This window comes from Phragmites australis, chromosome 6, assembly GCF_958298935.1.
Source record: "Phragmites australis chromosome 6, lpPhrAust1.1, whole genome shotgun sequence".
In the NCBI taxonomy this organism is placed as follows: Eukaryota; Viridiplantae; Streptophyta; class Magnoliopsida; order Poales; family Poaceae; genus Phragmites; species Phragmites australis.
Window position 1 is genome coordinate 44,394,930 of NC_084926.1, and position 16,796 is coordinate 44,411,725.

A 16,796-nucleotide genomic window follows, 5' to 3' on the forward strand; every position below is an offset into this window, starting at 1 on the left:
TTATGGAGAGCGCAGATGTTCTTAAGAGAAAACGATTGGAATATTGATCAAACTATGTTTGCATCAATATTTTAATGTTCGAATATTCTTGGATACAAATACAAATATGATGATATTGAATTCGAATTTGAACGAAATTTCAGCGCAACTCACTTGGAATTTGAATATCTGCACAAGGTGGCCGAGCTGGAGATGGGCAACTACGCGCTCGGCCCCGGCTGCGCGACGCGGGAGCGAGTAGTTGCTCACTTGCTCGCTCATTTTCTTGTAAATGATCTCTGGCTCAGGGATAATTACTGTGATTAGCAGCATGTTGGGGAGCAGTGGTGGTGCGGCCATGTGGCGAGGAAAATCGGTAGAGGTTTGGGAGCAGCAGGATGAGGTCGTGGGCGTCAAAAATAGATGGCTGGAGTCACGGCAATCGGCGGTGCTAGATGAAGTCTTACATTTTACTTCTTCACTCCTAATTTTCAGTGCTGAAATCGATGAGGAGATTTCAGGCGAGATACTATTTGCATTGACGATGAGAGGTTATGGTTTAGAGAGATGCTTGGGAAAGTAGGCTAGTCTGGCTAAGGAGGCGGGATGGTGAGGCGTAGGAGGATGGCCGGGGGCGAGTGAGGTCAGGTTAGTACGATGGCGATGGTGGATTTGGCTGTGAGAGCACCGTCGACGGATGAAGGCTAACAGGGGATGGAGTCTCACCCTATGTAGAGGTCAGCGGGGCAGGTTAGTTTAGAGAAAGAAGAAAAAAGGTGGACTAGGATGCTAATAAGATGAGTGTACTGTCACTGATATTTTGCCCGCAGTCTGACAAATAGCAACCTCTTACTTATCTCGTTGCCGTCTTCGCCTGCGCCTTGCGGTGGAATTGGAAATCCATCGGACTTGACACGCTGTCCTAACCAACGTGTCCGCACTAAAAAAAGAAATCGACGTGTCCGCCTTGATTCGGATTCGAACTCGATGGAGTGCCCATAAATATTGGCGCCGTCCCGCGGCAACCTACCAGCAGATCAGACGCCTCTCACGACGCGAGCAATGGCCGCCGCCGTGGAGACCCGGAAACGTGCCGCTTCCCCTTTCCTCGACGAGGAGATCCCGATGCCGCCCCACCTCGCCAAACGCGGTCGCTTCTCGCCGTGCGCGGGCGTCGAGGTGCAGCAGCGGCCGCCGCTGGCGTTCGATCCGCTCGACGCCCTCCGTCGCGTCTTCCCTGACGCCGACCCCATCCAGATCGAGGACTGCTTCGCCGCCTCCGGCCGCGACATCCACGCGACCGTGGAGGCGTTCCGCGCCCGGCAGGCCAGGGAAGCGGTGGCGTCGCGTATCGCGCGCGCGGCGGACGGCGGCATCGACGAGTGCGCGGGCGTCCTCGTCGAGCAGATGGCCGCGGCGGCCGACGTGGCGGACGCCAAGATCCGCGCTTCCTGGATCCTGACTCACATCAAGGACGCCGTCGCCGAGCGCGCGGCTGCCTCGGCCTCGGCGGCAACGTCGGCGCTGCGCGAGGAGAACGCCGCGCTGAGGGCGCAGGCGGCGGCGCTGGAGCGCGACAACGCGGCGCTCAAGCGCGGCGTGGCGGCGCAGCACAAGCTGCAGCAGGAGACGGAGCGGGACAACGCGGTGCTCAAGCACGGCGTGGCGGCGCTGCACGGGAGGTACGAAGAGACGGAGCGCGCCGCGGCGGAGCTCAAGAAGAAGGTGGCCGAGCTGGAGATGACCAACTACGCGCTCGGCGTCCGGCTGCGCGACGCCGACAGCTGCCGCTTCCAGGCGTACCGTGGCCCCGACGCCTTCTGAGGGGGCTCGAGCGAGTGGTTGCTCGCTGGTCTTCTTGTAATAGTCTAGTAGGGCTTAGAGACAATTACTGTGATTACCAGCATGCTGCTGGTTAATCCAGTCGATGTAAGCTCTAAAAGGCAAAGGTTTTGCTCACTTGGATTGGATTGGTTGTGAATCCAAAATTTGTTGTAGAATTGCAAAGGTTCAGTTGATGTGCAGACTCTTCTTCCGAAATTCGTTTGGTTGAGATCGATTAATTGTTAATGAAGAGTTGGTGTTGCTCGTTGAACAAGATCTTCAAGTTCATAGTGAATTGGATGTTGATATTCTTGACCAGACATGGCAAATTGCTCGAACATGTCACTACAGTAGACAGCTCTTTGGTCGCATGCCAGCATGTGCGGTCAGACTGCTCTCACTTGACCAATATCATCTTTATGAATACCTAGATGTGCAATACAAGGATGACGTGAGTGTGTACCTGAACTAAATTATCATAGTATTAAACTTGATTATGTTTTGGAGACCGTGTCGCTGTCCAACGAGAGTACTTCACAGCCGAGTAACATGTTGTGGGACGAATGGGTAATTGCAAGCTCCAACCAGACGTGCATTTCTGTCTATCAAAAAAAGATCTGTTCTGTACACCAGTGCGATCAGTTGCACTAATACCAAAGCCGAAAATATACCAGATCAGCTGGTAAAGAGGTTGTGCTATTGTGTACTACGTATCAATTAATCGTGGTTACTAGTTGCTATACATGCCAGACCTACTGCCTTTGTACTATATTTTACATGAACCGAAGCAAGGCATTTTCACTGTGAAGTATATGGACAGTGTATGGACCAAGGATCATGTCACCACGTGTAAGCTCTGTAGAAACTACTCTATCTTCAAGTAACAGACTCTCGGGGTCGCGTCTCTATGCTCTCGCCTTGGTTTAGGATCCCTCCTCCCTTGCTCAAAGCACCCTCACTGAGAATTCCACAAATACTGAAATAAATGGATGATGCAACACTGTAAAATCTCGAGGATAAAGTCCATTAAGCCACTAAACTGAAAGAAATAGAGTTGCCACCTTTGATCATGGTATAGGGAGAGATAAAAATTGCACCACTGCAGACCAACTTGGGCACATCATCGAGATGAAAACTTCAGCAGCCTTGGGTAACGTGAAATCAATAATCCTTGAAGCTTCAGCAGCCTTGGTAACGTGAAGCAAATCAACAATCAGTTCGAATCTGGTTCCTGCACAGAACAAGAATTAATGTTAGCAGCTTGGCCATTAAGCTTACCAGGTACACAACCGACCTGCACAGTAGAACACTCTATTTGGTTATTTCTCAACACTGGATGCAAATAAAAAATAGATGATACTTAGATGCCTCTATCTACCAATCAATCACTGATAGTGAAGTCCGGTAATAGTTTTGAAGCGTATTCCTTATGGTTTCCTTTTACAGGCCTCCGTTGTCTGCCAAGGGTCATGGCAGCTTTTCTCTTGGTCATAAGCATATTCAAGTACTTTGTTCACAGCGGGGGATCAAAATAAATCTCACAAGTTCAATTAAAACAATATCTAACTGTGTTGTGCTACACTGGCATCGGGTGTTTTACTAAGATTCCCGTAACGGAGGATTCACATTTTTGAGAAGCAATTATAAGTTCAGCCTAGATATGATTGAATACACAGATCTTTAAGCTTAAGAACATTCTCGGTAGAGATTTCATAGATGATACAAAAAATAAAAAAAACACTACGCTAACAGGCTGGAGGCTTAAAATGTCATTGAATTACATACCATACAATCTTTACACTACGACACTTGACTTTTCTGAGAACCTGCAGAAGATTAAAAAGATCATAAATAGGCAAACGAAAAACTAAAATTGAACCAGTACAGTTAAAGTGATGCCTATGAAGTCAATGGAAGGGAGTATGGACTCACGGAGTACGGTTGACTTTTGCTGAAGCTGGTTCCCTGTTTGTTTTGATTTTTGTTCCTTCATTTGCCATATTTTCTGGGGGTTTTGACTTCTAAATGAATGTTTGCTGGGTTCCCCCACCAAAATGGCCCTCTTCTGTATCTTTTCATGATACATAGCAGGTGGTGAAAGTTTCAATGGAGGTACAGTTTCTATGTGAAAGGACCTCTGTGCTTTCTGAAGATTATTCAGTATTTCATACTGCAAAAAGGACAATGGTTCGTGTATCACATCCATTAAAAGAGACAAAATAGAAGGTTATAACTGGATAGACAGCATTTAGAAGGTTTCAATCCATCATAAAAGAACAGTTTTGGAAGGCGTCTGGCTATAGTTAAGGGATTTATGATACAAGTTTGAAAAAAAAGAAGAAATAACCAGTGAGACTATCTGAACATAGATATACCCGTGACATATGTTGAAGCCCATGAGATCTCTCAGCATGATCTGCTTCATGAATGTGATGGATGCCATGTGATACTTCATTTTCAGCCCCAGAATAATTCACTTGCCCATTCTCAGATATAGGTGATTTGTTCCGGGCTTGTGTATTGTTCGTTGAGAGACAGATAGGGCATCCATCTTTGGATTCCCTATTGGATAATCTGCTTTGCTCAGACTCACAGTGAAGATGTGTTGCATGCCCACAATTGAACACCCGTATGGCTGAATTTGCATCTTCTTTAGAAAGTGAGCAGTTGCATATGCAACATACAAAAGTCTGCGGAGCAAATCCATGGCAAACTCCTCTCTTTAGTAAGCTCAAGGTATAAAACGAGTCATCCTCAATTACTGACTTAGCTGTTTCCTGCAAGCAGGTGCAAAAGGTATCAGCGGAGCTCAAAATCTTTTCTATCAGACAAAATATGGAAGATTATCAGCAAATAAACACAATATGAAAGGTAAATAGCTCAACACTTATGGAACAACATTATGTTTACTTGAGCACAATAAAACAATGGGGTCGAGATGCACTGTAAGAAAGTTGATCAGATCAGCAATAAAAATATCTAATTTAAGGCATCAAGAGTCAGTAGCATTGAGAAATAACAAAATTCAAGGCCATGTTTATGAACTGTCTCTTACTTGGTCCTGGGTTGCTAATAAAGTAACAAGCACATGTTTAGGGCGAGGGTACAAGTCAACACAACTTAATGCAACAGAAGCATGGAACATGTGGTGCAATTCTCTTTAAACCCTGCTCTATTGCAATGAGTATGTAATATTGTCACTTCAAAATTACAAATGATCTTTTACGGTGTTCTACAAAGCATCAAATGGAGTAAGTAATTACAGCCTATACCTACAAGTAAATGACAAATGAGTGCCATACCAGTATTCTTCTTTCGTAAAGATACATAGACAACATTCTATGTATCACAAGTTTGAAATCACCAAACTCTTGACTCCCATTGTCGGTTAATAGTTTTGCCATGATTGCTGGTAGGGGTATATACCCAGCCATGGCCTCTATTATTTCTCCGACAAATTGTGAAAATACTTTCCGCAGAGCAGTCAAGCACCTTTGTTTAGCTAAAATCCTCACTTGTTGTGAGAGTCCTTTTCGCTTCGGATGTTCTTTTGGTTTTTCACTCCCCTTGGATCCGGCACATTTTTCAATTATATCCTTGTTTCCATACAATTTTTTCAGTGGCTCTGAGAAGCTGAATCAATGACACAACAACATTGAAAGCATTAAATGATTTCTATCAGAACACTATAAATATGTGCATATGACTTCAGCAACCATGAACATGACAAAGGATTGTCTGAAAGCACTTCTTTACACTATTCCACAGCAATAGGATGGTATTGTCATTCTAAATGTGCTAATGGATCTAATAGATAATTCATCATGAGTCCTGACAAAATATTTCTGGCATTGCTTGACTTTCTAAGTCTCTAGTTTCAACCATGGCAAAGGCATTAATTTTGCATGTGCTCTTCTCACAATACTTCATGTCATTTTAGATAACATGCAATTGATGTTTTCTAAATTCGGACATATGTACCAAGAATGACAAACCAGATGGAAATGATGTCAGTAAATTCATCATGCAATGTTTTTTTGTAACACTACAATATTAACTTTTGTTTCATGAGTAATATTTTCCATCTTACGAAAGTATTTATGTATTAGCATAACTTACGAGTCAAGCAATTTGAACCAAATGGACTGAGACTCCTCTGGGTCCAGGCGCTGTGAATTCCTTTGGCACAATCCAATGGAGGCATGTAATGCATCAAGCACAGGATAAGCCTTAATAAAAATGTTGAATATGTTAATACCAATACAGCAGTGGTTACAAATCCAGACAAGAATTCAAACGGGTACAAGAAATACACCTCACTCATTTCTAGAACAATGTCTGGTTGCTTCGTCTCGGAGATATTTTTTGATGCAACACCAGAAAAAGTATTTTCCACGGAAGAGATAAATAGGTTTATTTTCTCATCAAGTCCAGCTAGAACAAGTGCAAGGGCACTCCCAACATCACCAACCCTCTCTTGCAAAAATGCAGCAGCATCTGTAACTCCATAATCTAGACAAAGATGCAAACACCGCTCCAATCTGTAACTGTCAAAAGTCTCCAGAAACTTCAGAACAGACCTCCGCTCATACTGGCACAAAAGCTGTGGAAGAAGGTATGTTTGATTAACAGAGAGGATGAAAATCATGCAAAACATGTTGTGATCATCATAGTTACTTTTTATATGTCAGATTTTCAGTATTTTCAGAAGGGACAATTTTGCATCTCTTTGGAAATATAGCAATATTGTAATATCATCCACAGCGAAATGGACAAACTGCAAAAAAAATTACTTCTTAAATGAACAACAGTCTTAAACATATTCAGATTCCAAAGCTCGACATAACCATAATAGATTCTCTAGTTTCAAGAACTGATCCACTGCAATAGGACACACGAGAAATCCTTCATTTCTGTCATTACCTATGAATATGATCTAGAGGAAACGTAACAGATCTTAGAGTTAAAAATACTAGGTACATGAGTTTCCAGCATAATATCCCACTAGGACTCTTTCTTGGCAAAATCAATCAACTCTAAGACCTGAACTGCACAAGTACTCTGAACTCTGAAGATATGCTAGATATAAGTCCACATGGGAGCCATGGTAACACCAAAGTCTATAGGAAGAAGCTGGTGATCGAATTGTATTTGCAGAAGGAAATATTGCTTCTTGTTCCATATCATGTTTATAGCAGCAATTCACTGTTCTAATTGTTGTTCATAGATCTCATCAGAGTTTTTTTTTTTTTTTGCAATTTGATGTAGTTCCGACTAGTCGCAGCGACCCCGAGGCGCCAGGACACCTAGGGGACAGTTAGACAATGGAACTTTAGAAGATCAAGGCAGGCAGGCAGAAAGAAAGAGCAGTGAAGCGGCACTAGCAGATCAAGAGGCCGGTGATGGCGGCAAAATCAGGCTGGAGAAGGGCAGGCAACATGGAGTGGCAGCACCTCGGGTTTGCACTTCACACCCCTTCCTCTCTCTTAAGTCTCGATTCTCAGATCTGAAATCTCCCTCTCATTTCACAGATCAGGCCCAACTCTTTAGGAGTTCCATGCCTCCAGTCACCCACCCAAGATGACTATGGCAACAGCCAACTGCCCCAGTTGATGCTTAACTAGTTTAGGTGATCGCCTAACTCTGGCCAGGCTAGGAGACATACCCTTGCGTCTGCTTCCAGCCAACTGGACAACTTGGGACAGAGCAAGCAACACTGTGATAACATAGACTAAGTTGCTTCCAAAGAACATCTAGATATAAGTCCACAAGGGAGTAACAGTTAGATCAAAGCTTGTAAAGAACAGCCCTTTTTTTTGTATTTGCGAAGGAAATATCGTTTCGTGACGCCACATTATGTCTTGACAATTCACCATTCTAATTGCCAATAGATATAGTTGTTAGCACTGAAGTATACAGTGAAGATATAACTTCAAAAATTTATCACTACACTTACCTCCAGATAAAGTTCAACTAACTCATCGTTGATGGAAACAGGATTGTGGTCTAACTTGGGGAGATTTAATAGCCTCTGCAGATAATCTTCAAGGTAACTGGAAGAGTACTGAAGTTCAATTGTTTGATTGTTTCTGACACTAAGCTCATTGAAGTCAAGTTTTCCTGACAAGTGTACTTCAACAGCAGTTTTCAAGAAAAGAAAGAGGCTATGTCGATCAGAATGAAGCTCTGCCAATATTTGCTGGATCTCATCATGGAAATGATCAATAACTAAGACAAATGCACACTTCCTGAGAAATTTCAGGCATGAAAGAATGAGCACGTTCAGTTGAAAGACAAAAATGCAACGAAAAAAGGAAGGTGAAGAATATTATTTAGTCAGCAAATAACTATCAACTTTACCTGCTTAGCTTGACTAGCTCAGGAAAACGAGATATTACTGTGGAACGAAATGACAAAGCTTCATCATCAGCCAATTCGAATAATCTTTTATTGATGAAGATAAAAGCGTGGAATGGTTCCTCTTTATCCTCCATGTAACTATCCAAAGCAGCCAAATTCTGGTCTCTGGCCGTAAATATCAAGCCACAGGCCTGTAAAGTAACAAGAGTGTTTTCATTCATAAGCTGGTCATGTCAAGCAACAGTTCTACAATAACATCATAGAAGTAAATTTAACAGAACAGTGGAGCAAACCTGATGAAAATGAGCATCTAAACAGAGACTCAAGACAAAATCAGAATTCCAGTCATTTTGGGGAACTGCATTGAAGAGTTGAAGGACTTCTTTTTCTTTCCGAGTTGGTGTTCTTGTATCATCATATGACGAAGTGAGATAAGAAAGAATGTGCATAACAACTCTTTTAGATGCATTAGCCCTTTTGCGGGAGACAAAAAGGGACACAAACTCAATTAGATAACCAAACTCCCCCTCTGAAGGCCAAATTTTGGACTCATCAGTACCCATAACAATGGACCGAATCACCTCATTTTCCAAACCAACAATATCTATGATGGTGTCCACTGCATTTTGTACCATACTATTTTGACTCATTCCAGCATCAATACCATCTTCATCCTCCGAGACAGATGCATCAATAGTACTAGAAGGGTCATCTCTAGGTTCAAAACTGTCCTGTGCAAAAGCACATTTGAGAACTTCCAAAGTAGCTTCTGTATCCATCCATAGCAGATAGCATATGTTTGGGCATTTTCCACAAGAAGCATTGAAACCCTTAAACACTTCAGAAGTGAGCGACTTAGACTCTTCAAGCAGAAATTGAACAAGTTCTTCTCTCACTGAATGAAGGCGGGATTGGGGAATTATCCCATGCCCTGAAAGAAATATTATAAGAACATCTCGTTGAGTCCTATTTACAATATAAGAGCATTGCTGTGTAGCAACATAATATGTATTCCTGGTTCTATACTTCTGTATTTACAATATAGGTGCATCACTGAATAGCAACAAAATATGTATTTCTGGTTCTACAATAGAACCTGCTGGTAAGTGTACAGACGTCGCCACTAAGGATGCAAGTTCTGTATTTTTTGGGTCATTGGGTCGACCCAAAACTCAGTCAATTGAACTAAAGATTCACTTCCACCTAATTAACTTTACAAAAAAATGAACTAAATAGTGACCTAGAACTACCCATTGGGTACCGACTTGCATCCCTAGTCCCCATGAGTGACAAAACATCAACCTTATAGTAGAGTCGAACTCTCCAATTTAAGAAGTCAAGTAAGTTTTCAACACATAGGTTTACTAACAAAATTTACTAGATTCTGGGCCCACCAAAAGCTCAACAGCACAGGGAAAAACATAGTTTGTGGTGCAACTACGTACTAGACTGGCATTGATTTACTAAAAATGGTAAAGTTGTGTACTTGTGTGCCACAAACAGCAGAGGCACAAACCTGGAGGAAATGCCAGGCCCTGAAAGCAATATTTCAGATAAACAAGCATCCTGTAGCTGTTTCAAAAAAGAAAGCATTAGAGGGTAAGATATTAGCTTTTTATGTGGTGCCAGTAATAGATTAATGCCTAGTGAAAAAAAAATATTAGTTTGAGGTATAGCACGAGGAATATTTAACAAAAATAATAAGCAACTTCAACCACATAATAATGTGATTCTTGCCTCTTATATTCACAAACATTGATAAACTTTTACATACCAAAAGCAAATCCTTCATCTGTGCATACTCAAGAATAAGGAAAATCAAGATTTATTTAGTCTTGTTCTTGCAAATTAAAATAATAACCAGATAAGTAACAAGTATGGTGTTTGCTAAGAATTAGACTCTGATTAATAAACTTTACTAGAACAATTTTTTATCAGGAACTTCAGAATAATGAAACTATACTGCATTCACAATCCAGAACTTATAGACAACATAAAATATTATATTATCATATAATGAGAATGATGCTCGCTAAATCAGCAGATTCAGACATTACCAGAACAATCATTTTATCAAGAACTTCAGAATCTCGAAACAATGATCGCGTCACATAGAAACAACATAATCTTTAGTATTTATCTTATGCGTGATAATGGTGCTTTGCCTCTCTGGGCAAGTAACACAAGTTTCGTACAACTCTTCCTGGCCAGAATATGACATACCAAGTAGAAGCAGCATCTTTTATATTGGTGTTCTGAATGACTGATAGAAGTTCCTCTAGAGGTGTACGGAAATCATTCAAGCCTTGATTAAATAAATAAATAAGTGCCCCATATAACCCATGTTCGCGGCACAGTCTGACTACCTGAACACAACACAAGCATAAAAAAAATGTGTTTACAAATTGAGCAACAATAGTTCAAGCTACAAAAATGGAACCAGAAAAAATCAATAAGAAATTACATTTTCTTTTCTCAGTCATTGTAGGAACATGTCTGACAAGGCAAAAGTAAAGGATTTATTACACTACTTAATAAGAATTGTTATCAATACCTGATTAAAATCCAATGAAGAAATATCCATATGAAGAATGCATTGTTCGACTCGCTGCAACCATCCTTTGCCACTATAATGCTCTACTAGAGCTTGCATAATCTAAAAATAAGATTGGACTATGCGTATTCATTTCCAGATTTGTGTGCTAGCAGTAGCAAATTCTGATATTGCTCACCTCAGGGGGCAAAGAACCAAGCATATCCTTCAATATATAGGGCTCTAGTACCTCCAGAAACATACCTGTTATCCATGTCATTTCAACTTTTTCAAGTTAGCAACAATTTAACAACAGATATGTGTACATGCACCATCCCATCAACCAGCGCATATATTGACATATGCAATTCGTCTCTAAAAAATATTTCACATACCACAAATATAGTAAGCCTACAGAATTTCAAAGTGAAAGCAAAAATATCCCAAAACAGATAAAGTAAGGAACAGTGATGGGCTATGAAAACATAAAAGCACAAGTAGGGCCATGGAAAAGCATTGTTAAAACTCAAAAGAGATCAGAGGAAGTGAACAACTTAGATCGAAAGCACAAAAATATCTTCCTTTGCAAGATTCTGTGCCAACTATGTCATACCAAATGGCCAGCTTTATGGACAAAGTTCAAGGAAAATCACAGGATGTATCAAAGAATGATAAGAAAGGATATACTCTCGGTTCAAAACAAAAGAAGGATAGACTCAATGCATATTGCAGAGTGTGGGTTTGCATCGACTACCGTTAGTGTTTATCAAGGCATAAATAAAATAAAGTTCAGAGGTTAGTGTTTCTTATGAGTGAATTAGAACAAGCCTACCTCCACTTTGTTCAGCAACGAACTTAGAGAAGACCGTATCAAAAAGGATGTCGTTGCGTCCAATGTGGACACAATACTCCACTGCAACCCCTCCTACACGAGCAAATTGTTCCTCTCTTTGTGTCAACAGAGATCTATCGGCCTCTATCAAGCCATCTGATTCTCCCCCTTTTCCGGTATGATTTGATAATGCAATTGAAATATATTCAAAGACGTAAGTTATATATGATAGCAGCAACTCTACTAAGTAAGGCATTATGGCTTCTCTAATAGAATCAACTGTTCTCGGGAGATCAACGACACCCTGTGTCTGACCATCATAAAGCCTCATTGCCATGTCCAGTGCACCCATCCAATCGCCAGCCCTCTTTAGTGCTTCAATGCGTTCTTTCCATGGAAGAAGTCGGGAAACTGTGAGAAAGGTTGGCCCGAGAATATACACTGTAGCACCTCTTACTGCAACCGAATTGTTAAAATGCCTCTCTGGGTTACCAAACCTGTTAGAAAAATGTGCATGGTGCAGTATGGTGTCATCAAACACAAGACCATCAGGAACAAAGGTGGTTCTGCGAAGCTCACTGCCATCATTGGAGAACAAACAGAGCTGGCCTCTCAAATTAAGGACAACTAACATCTGAAGAGAAAAGAGTACTTTAATTTTGCAACCAAATAGAGAACAGAAATTAAAAGAATGACAGAAAAGGAGCCTTTTGTATACCTGATCATCTAACCAGGCAACACCAATTGCTGCACTATCAAGCTTCCATTCCTTGTGTTTAACTATCTTTGATTTAACAAACTTTGACACTTGCACTTTACGGTCCCATGCAAGTGCAAGCCATGATACTCGTTCTTCATCTGTAGTATCATCATATTTGGCACATGAAAATTTGAACACAATAAAGAAGGCAAGAATCAAAGGCAGTGAAAGAAGACTACCTAGTGATGATAAATCACTCAAGGATGCTGTGTATTTCCATGCGGCGTAAGCGATGGAGCCCTCTCTAGCCCCGTCTGGTTTAGAGAAGGTCTCAATATGATCAACATGGTCAATATTGGTACGGAGTCTAACCTAGCAGGCACACCGTGGAACACTATGGTCAGTCCAAAAGTTCAGATATTAATATTCACAGCATATCTGATAGCAAAAAAATCCTACAAAATGATTCCAGAATTATAACTGGTTCATACCACAAGAGCATGTTGATGCATAACAAACATAACTACAACACCATCCTCCATTGGAGAAGAACTTTCATTGAAAAACTTCCATCCAGAATCTACTCCAACAACACCTCCCATCATGCTGCCAAAACCACCACCAGAGGAAGTTATTTGGTTTCCCTGGGAAGATGAGTTGCTAAACCCAAAGGATTCATCCAATAGAAGAGGGCAGGCTGAGAGCACAATTCCAGTATTTCCATCAAAAAGGTGCTGGCCAATTGTAGCTAGGTTTGTCAGACCAGATATAAATTCAACACGAAAATTAGTAAGTTAATACATGCACAGTGGAAGAAGTGACGTTTCTCCATACCTGGGTTCCCTTGACAGTCAAGCGATTGAGTACACGGATAATGGAAAATGTGTGCAATAGAACTACTCCTTTTGAATCACCAGTGATGGCTTTGGATTGACGGATAAAACAAGCATGCACTACTGGTGCTGTATGCTCACCGTACATGACTTTTGCTGCTGCAGCTTTCTGTACATCCCAAATTGTGATGTGACCATCACCATATCCTACTAGCAGAAGATCCCCTTGCTGGTTAAAGCACATGGCAGTCACTGGTGATTGAGTCTTCTCACCTTGGTTCCAAAAGACCAGCATCTGAAATTTCAAAAACAGTATTTATAGCATCAAAGATCAACTCGCATAATTTATAAAACTTCAAAACCACCAATCTAGAACATCTATCCAAATGTCTTCCACTCATCCGAGTTCATCCAACAAGATCTTGCATATTGGTTACTTGGATTAAGAACAGCGTGTACAGCCATTGGCTGAAAGTATGAAGTAACTTTTGAAGTGTGTGTAATAACATCTTATGATGAACAAAAAACGTGAAAGGTGCAACATGCACAATGCAGCAGCTACTCAAGTCAATCCATTATCTTAAAAAAATAATAGCATTTCAATGAGCAAGAAAGAAAAGAGAAAACAATGATTCATTGTCATTGTTTTGAGATTACTTAAGAAATGACACGCGATACAGACCCAATAACGCTTTTACTAACAGAACTGGCATCAACGATGCACAAGCTATTCTGATCGTGCTAAGTGCTAACTTTCTGTGGTTAGATGTAACTTATGAATTTTTTTTACATTATTTTTAATGGTTCTTCCCAACTTTCTGATCGTAACAACTTTCTGCTTTTTCCTGCATGTTTCACTCTAAATCTAGGATCTGAGATTCCGAGGTACTCCTGAAAATGCTACCTAAATGTTTTCTTAATATCAAATTTTGGTACAGTAATGGACACCATATGTTTGCCTTCCAAGTTAGTTCATTACTGGCAGCAAACTAAATTCAGATTCAGATTAACTTAATTCTGTGAGGTCCATGTGCTATTCTAATCACATGAACACAGTTGCATAATGATGATGCACGAATACAACATAGAGGCATTACAGTAACAGAAGTCTTAACCGTATTTTTTTCCCGCCCATTGTCCCCCTCAAGACAAGCAAGCTAAGATTCCGGTAATACTAACTGATAGTAATATCTAGTACCCACCCACCCAGTGTTCTTGAAATAATCATCTCAAAGTTTATACAAATTATACATGATACTACACATCTTGAAGTCAAAATATGAACTATACCATATAACATGAACCAAACATGCATAATAGGCACCAGCACCAATGCTAACCTTTGCATCTGTATCATCAGCTTGATGGATGGAGTATTTGCTTGGAATGACAATGACAGCTCCTTTAGACATGCCCGTCGCTATATAGTTCCTATGAACTGCCAGCACCTGGGGAGAGCCATGGTCTGGCCTAAATGAAGGTGAGGCCATGGCACGAGTTACTGGGTTGTCCATCTCAATTTGCATGTAACCAATAGCTGGTGGGCCCTTTCCAATCCCCTCTAGCTGCATCGGTTGTGCAGCCGCACCCTCTTCCCAGTGCTGTCCAAATGAGGCCTGCCTCTTCTCAAGCTCCTCTGCCCACTCTAATGGTTTCATCGGCACCTTCAGCTTTTTCTCAGCCTTCCTGCTGATCTCCAACGGCTCCATCCTCTCTTCAATCACCCAATCGATGATGCTCCCAGATTCCACTTGCTCCTCCACGACACTGTCGGATCTTTCAACTTCCTGGTCATCGTCAAAACTTTCCTTGGAAACAGCAACAACTGAATCCACACCCTGACTTAATTCCACAGAATTATCATCTCCTATTTGGTCGTCCTCATTTTTTCCATAGACAACCCCAATTTGATTCCCAACTTGGTCAGTTTCCGCCAAATTGTCATCTTCAACTCGCTCACGCACACTGAAATCCTCCGCGCCTACAGAATCCAGGGAACCTACCTCCACCAGTTTCCTAGGCTCAGAATTCTCTTCAATTCCCACTTCTTCGTGTTTCTCCTCTTCCAATTCCTCATCCCTACTCCCACCTGCAGTTTGTTCCGTCGGCGCAGCAACCACCTCCGCATTCCCCTTTTCTTCTACTTCTGCTTCCAAGCTCCCAGTGGAAGGGAGCTCCTCGGAGGCTTTGGAGCCACTTCCCTCATCCAGGAGCTTATCGACGGGCGCCGAGACTGACCGACGGGACTTAATGGCAGCGGCGTGCGGGGTGAGGACCGCGCGGGATGCTGCGGCAGCAGCGGCTAGCGCGGCGCCGGGCTTGGGGCTGGGGCGGACTCCACGAAAGAGCGAGGGGAGCGGCTTCGACGAAGAGGACGAGGCGCCGTTGCTGGAGAAGGTTCTCGAGACGAGTGAAGAGAGGGTCTCCGACGGCGAGGCGGATGCGAATCTCCTGGGGGACGGGGACGCGGATGGGGAAGGAGAAGGCGACGGCGAGGGTTTAGGGGGCGGCGCCAGGGCTTGAATTCGGGCTAGGGCTTTGCTGTTGGCGCTGGGGTTAGGCTTGGATTCGTTGGAATCGGACTCGTCGGAATCCGAAGAGGAGAGTAAGAGGAGCAAGTCGTCTACTGTGCGGCGGTGGTCGGCGTCGGATGCTGTGGAGGAGGTGGGAGAGGATGGGAGGAAAGCGTCTAGGTCGAGCTCCTGCCGCGGCGGCGGTGGCTGCGACGACGACGTCGACATGGTGGATACCGTCGTCATCGCGTCGACGTTTCTGTGCTGCGGACTTGTCGGCTTTGTTCCTCTGGCTGTATCGCTGGTACAAACTGGGCTTAGGCCCATTATATTGGGCCGTGGGGCAACTGGGCTGAGGCCCATTATGTTGGGCTGTGGATCAACTGGGCGGAGGTCCGTTATATTGGGCCGTGGGCTAATAGGCCTTTTTCCACTGCCACTGGGCCTTATCCACCATGTGGGCCCAGATTAAGAATGTGAGCTCTTGCAGTTGCTGTCTGTACCAGGGATGGTCTACTCCTCTCTCAAAAAAAAGGGTGATGGTCTACTCCTATCAAAAAAGAAAAGGAAAAAAGATATGGTTTACTGTTCATTTCATGGTACAGCTAAATTGGAGAAGTAATGATAGAATTTAGGATAGCTTGAAACCGATCCTTAAAATTAAGAGCCAGTTTCAAGAAACACTGAGTACTTGTTCACCTGTAACACAAAACCAAAGATTTTAGGACTTATTTGTCAGAGCTCTAATTTCAAAGATTCTTGGAGCTATGTATTGCTAGCTTCAGAAATTTGTAGAGCTGGAATTGTGGGTACATTAAGGATATTTGGGTGATTCATCTTGAAATTTGACGTGGAGCTGCAAGCTAGAACTCTGCCAAACAGCGTTTTAGAATTCTTTGCATAAAACCGCAAGCACTTGGACTAACACAAAACCACAACTTTTTCAACATCTGCTCATCTGGACGCCCCTAGTGCCACTCTAGGCACTTGGCTCACCCAAGCTGGATAATGTGGACAATCCAAGAGGAAATGAAAATTAAAATCATGAATAACATAGTTGGGTCAGTGGGTTGCTGGAGTTGCTTGCATTTGGATTAAGGCTTGAAAGAGTGCAAATTGGGCTGGATGAAATACACACTAGAGATTAAAGTTCATGTAAATTTCAGTCATCAGAAGTCGTTGCAGGTGTATATTGGAGCATTTTGGTTGTTTTTCTGCGGTG

General features: G+C 42.4%; 1 protein-coding gene across 2 annotated transcripts; it reads right to left on the reverse strand.

Annotated features, from left to right (window-relative positions):
* Nucleotides 1-2,371: 2,371 nt before the first annotated feature.
* LOC133922777 (uncharacterized) lies at nucleotides 2,372-15,859 on the reverse strand. Of its 2 annotated transcripts, none has more exons than XM_062368258.1 (21): nucleotides 14,402-15,859; nucleotides 13,063-13,356; nucleotides 12,720-12,962; nucleotides 12,468-12,600; nucleotides 12,247-12,386; nucleotides 11,529-12,162; nucleotides 10,896-10,960; nucleotides 10,718-10,819; nucleotides 10,387-10,529; nucleotides 9,680-9,735; nucleotides 8,457-9,094; nucleotides 8,164-8,354; nucleotides 7,760-8,051; nucleotides 6,119-6,406; nucleotides 5,923-6,032; nucleotides 5,106-5,436; nucleotides 4,179-4,580; nucleotides 3,736-3,973; nucleotides 3,589-3,629; nucleotides 2,865-3,034; nucleotides 2,372-2,761 (listed from the first exon to the last, which is right to left on the reverse strand). In XM_062368258.1, exons 1-19 carry the CDS (start codon nucleotides 15,818-15,820, stop codon nucleotides 3,604-3,606), a joined length of 5,745 nt encoding a protein of 1,914 aa, XP_062224242.1. In that variant the 5' UTR covers nucleotides 15,821-15,859; the 3' UTR covers nucleotides 2,372-2,761; nucleotides 2,865-3,034; nucleotides 3,589-3,603. The 2 variants fall into 2 exon arrangements, with proteins under 2 accessions (XP_062224242.1, XP_062224241.1); XM_062368257.1 differs by having other exon boundaries at nucleotides 2,372-2,779.
* Between the last annotated feature and the right edge of the window lie 937 nt (nucleotides 15,860-16,796).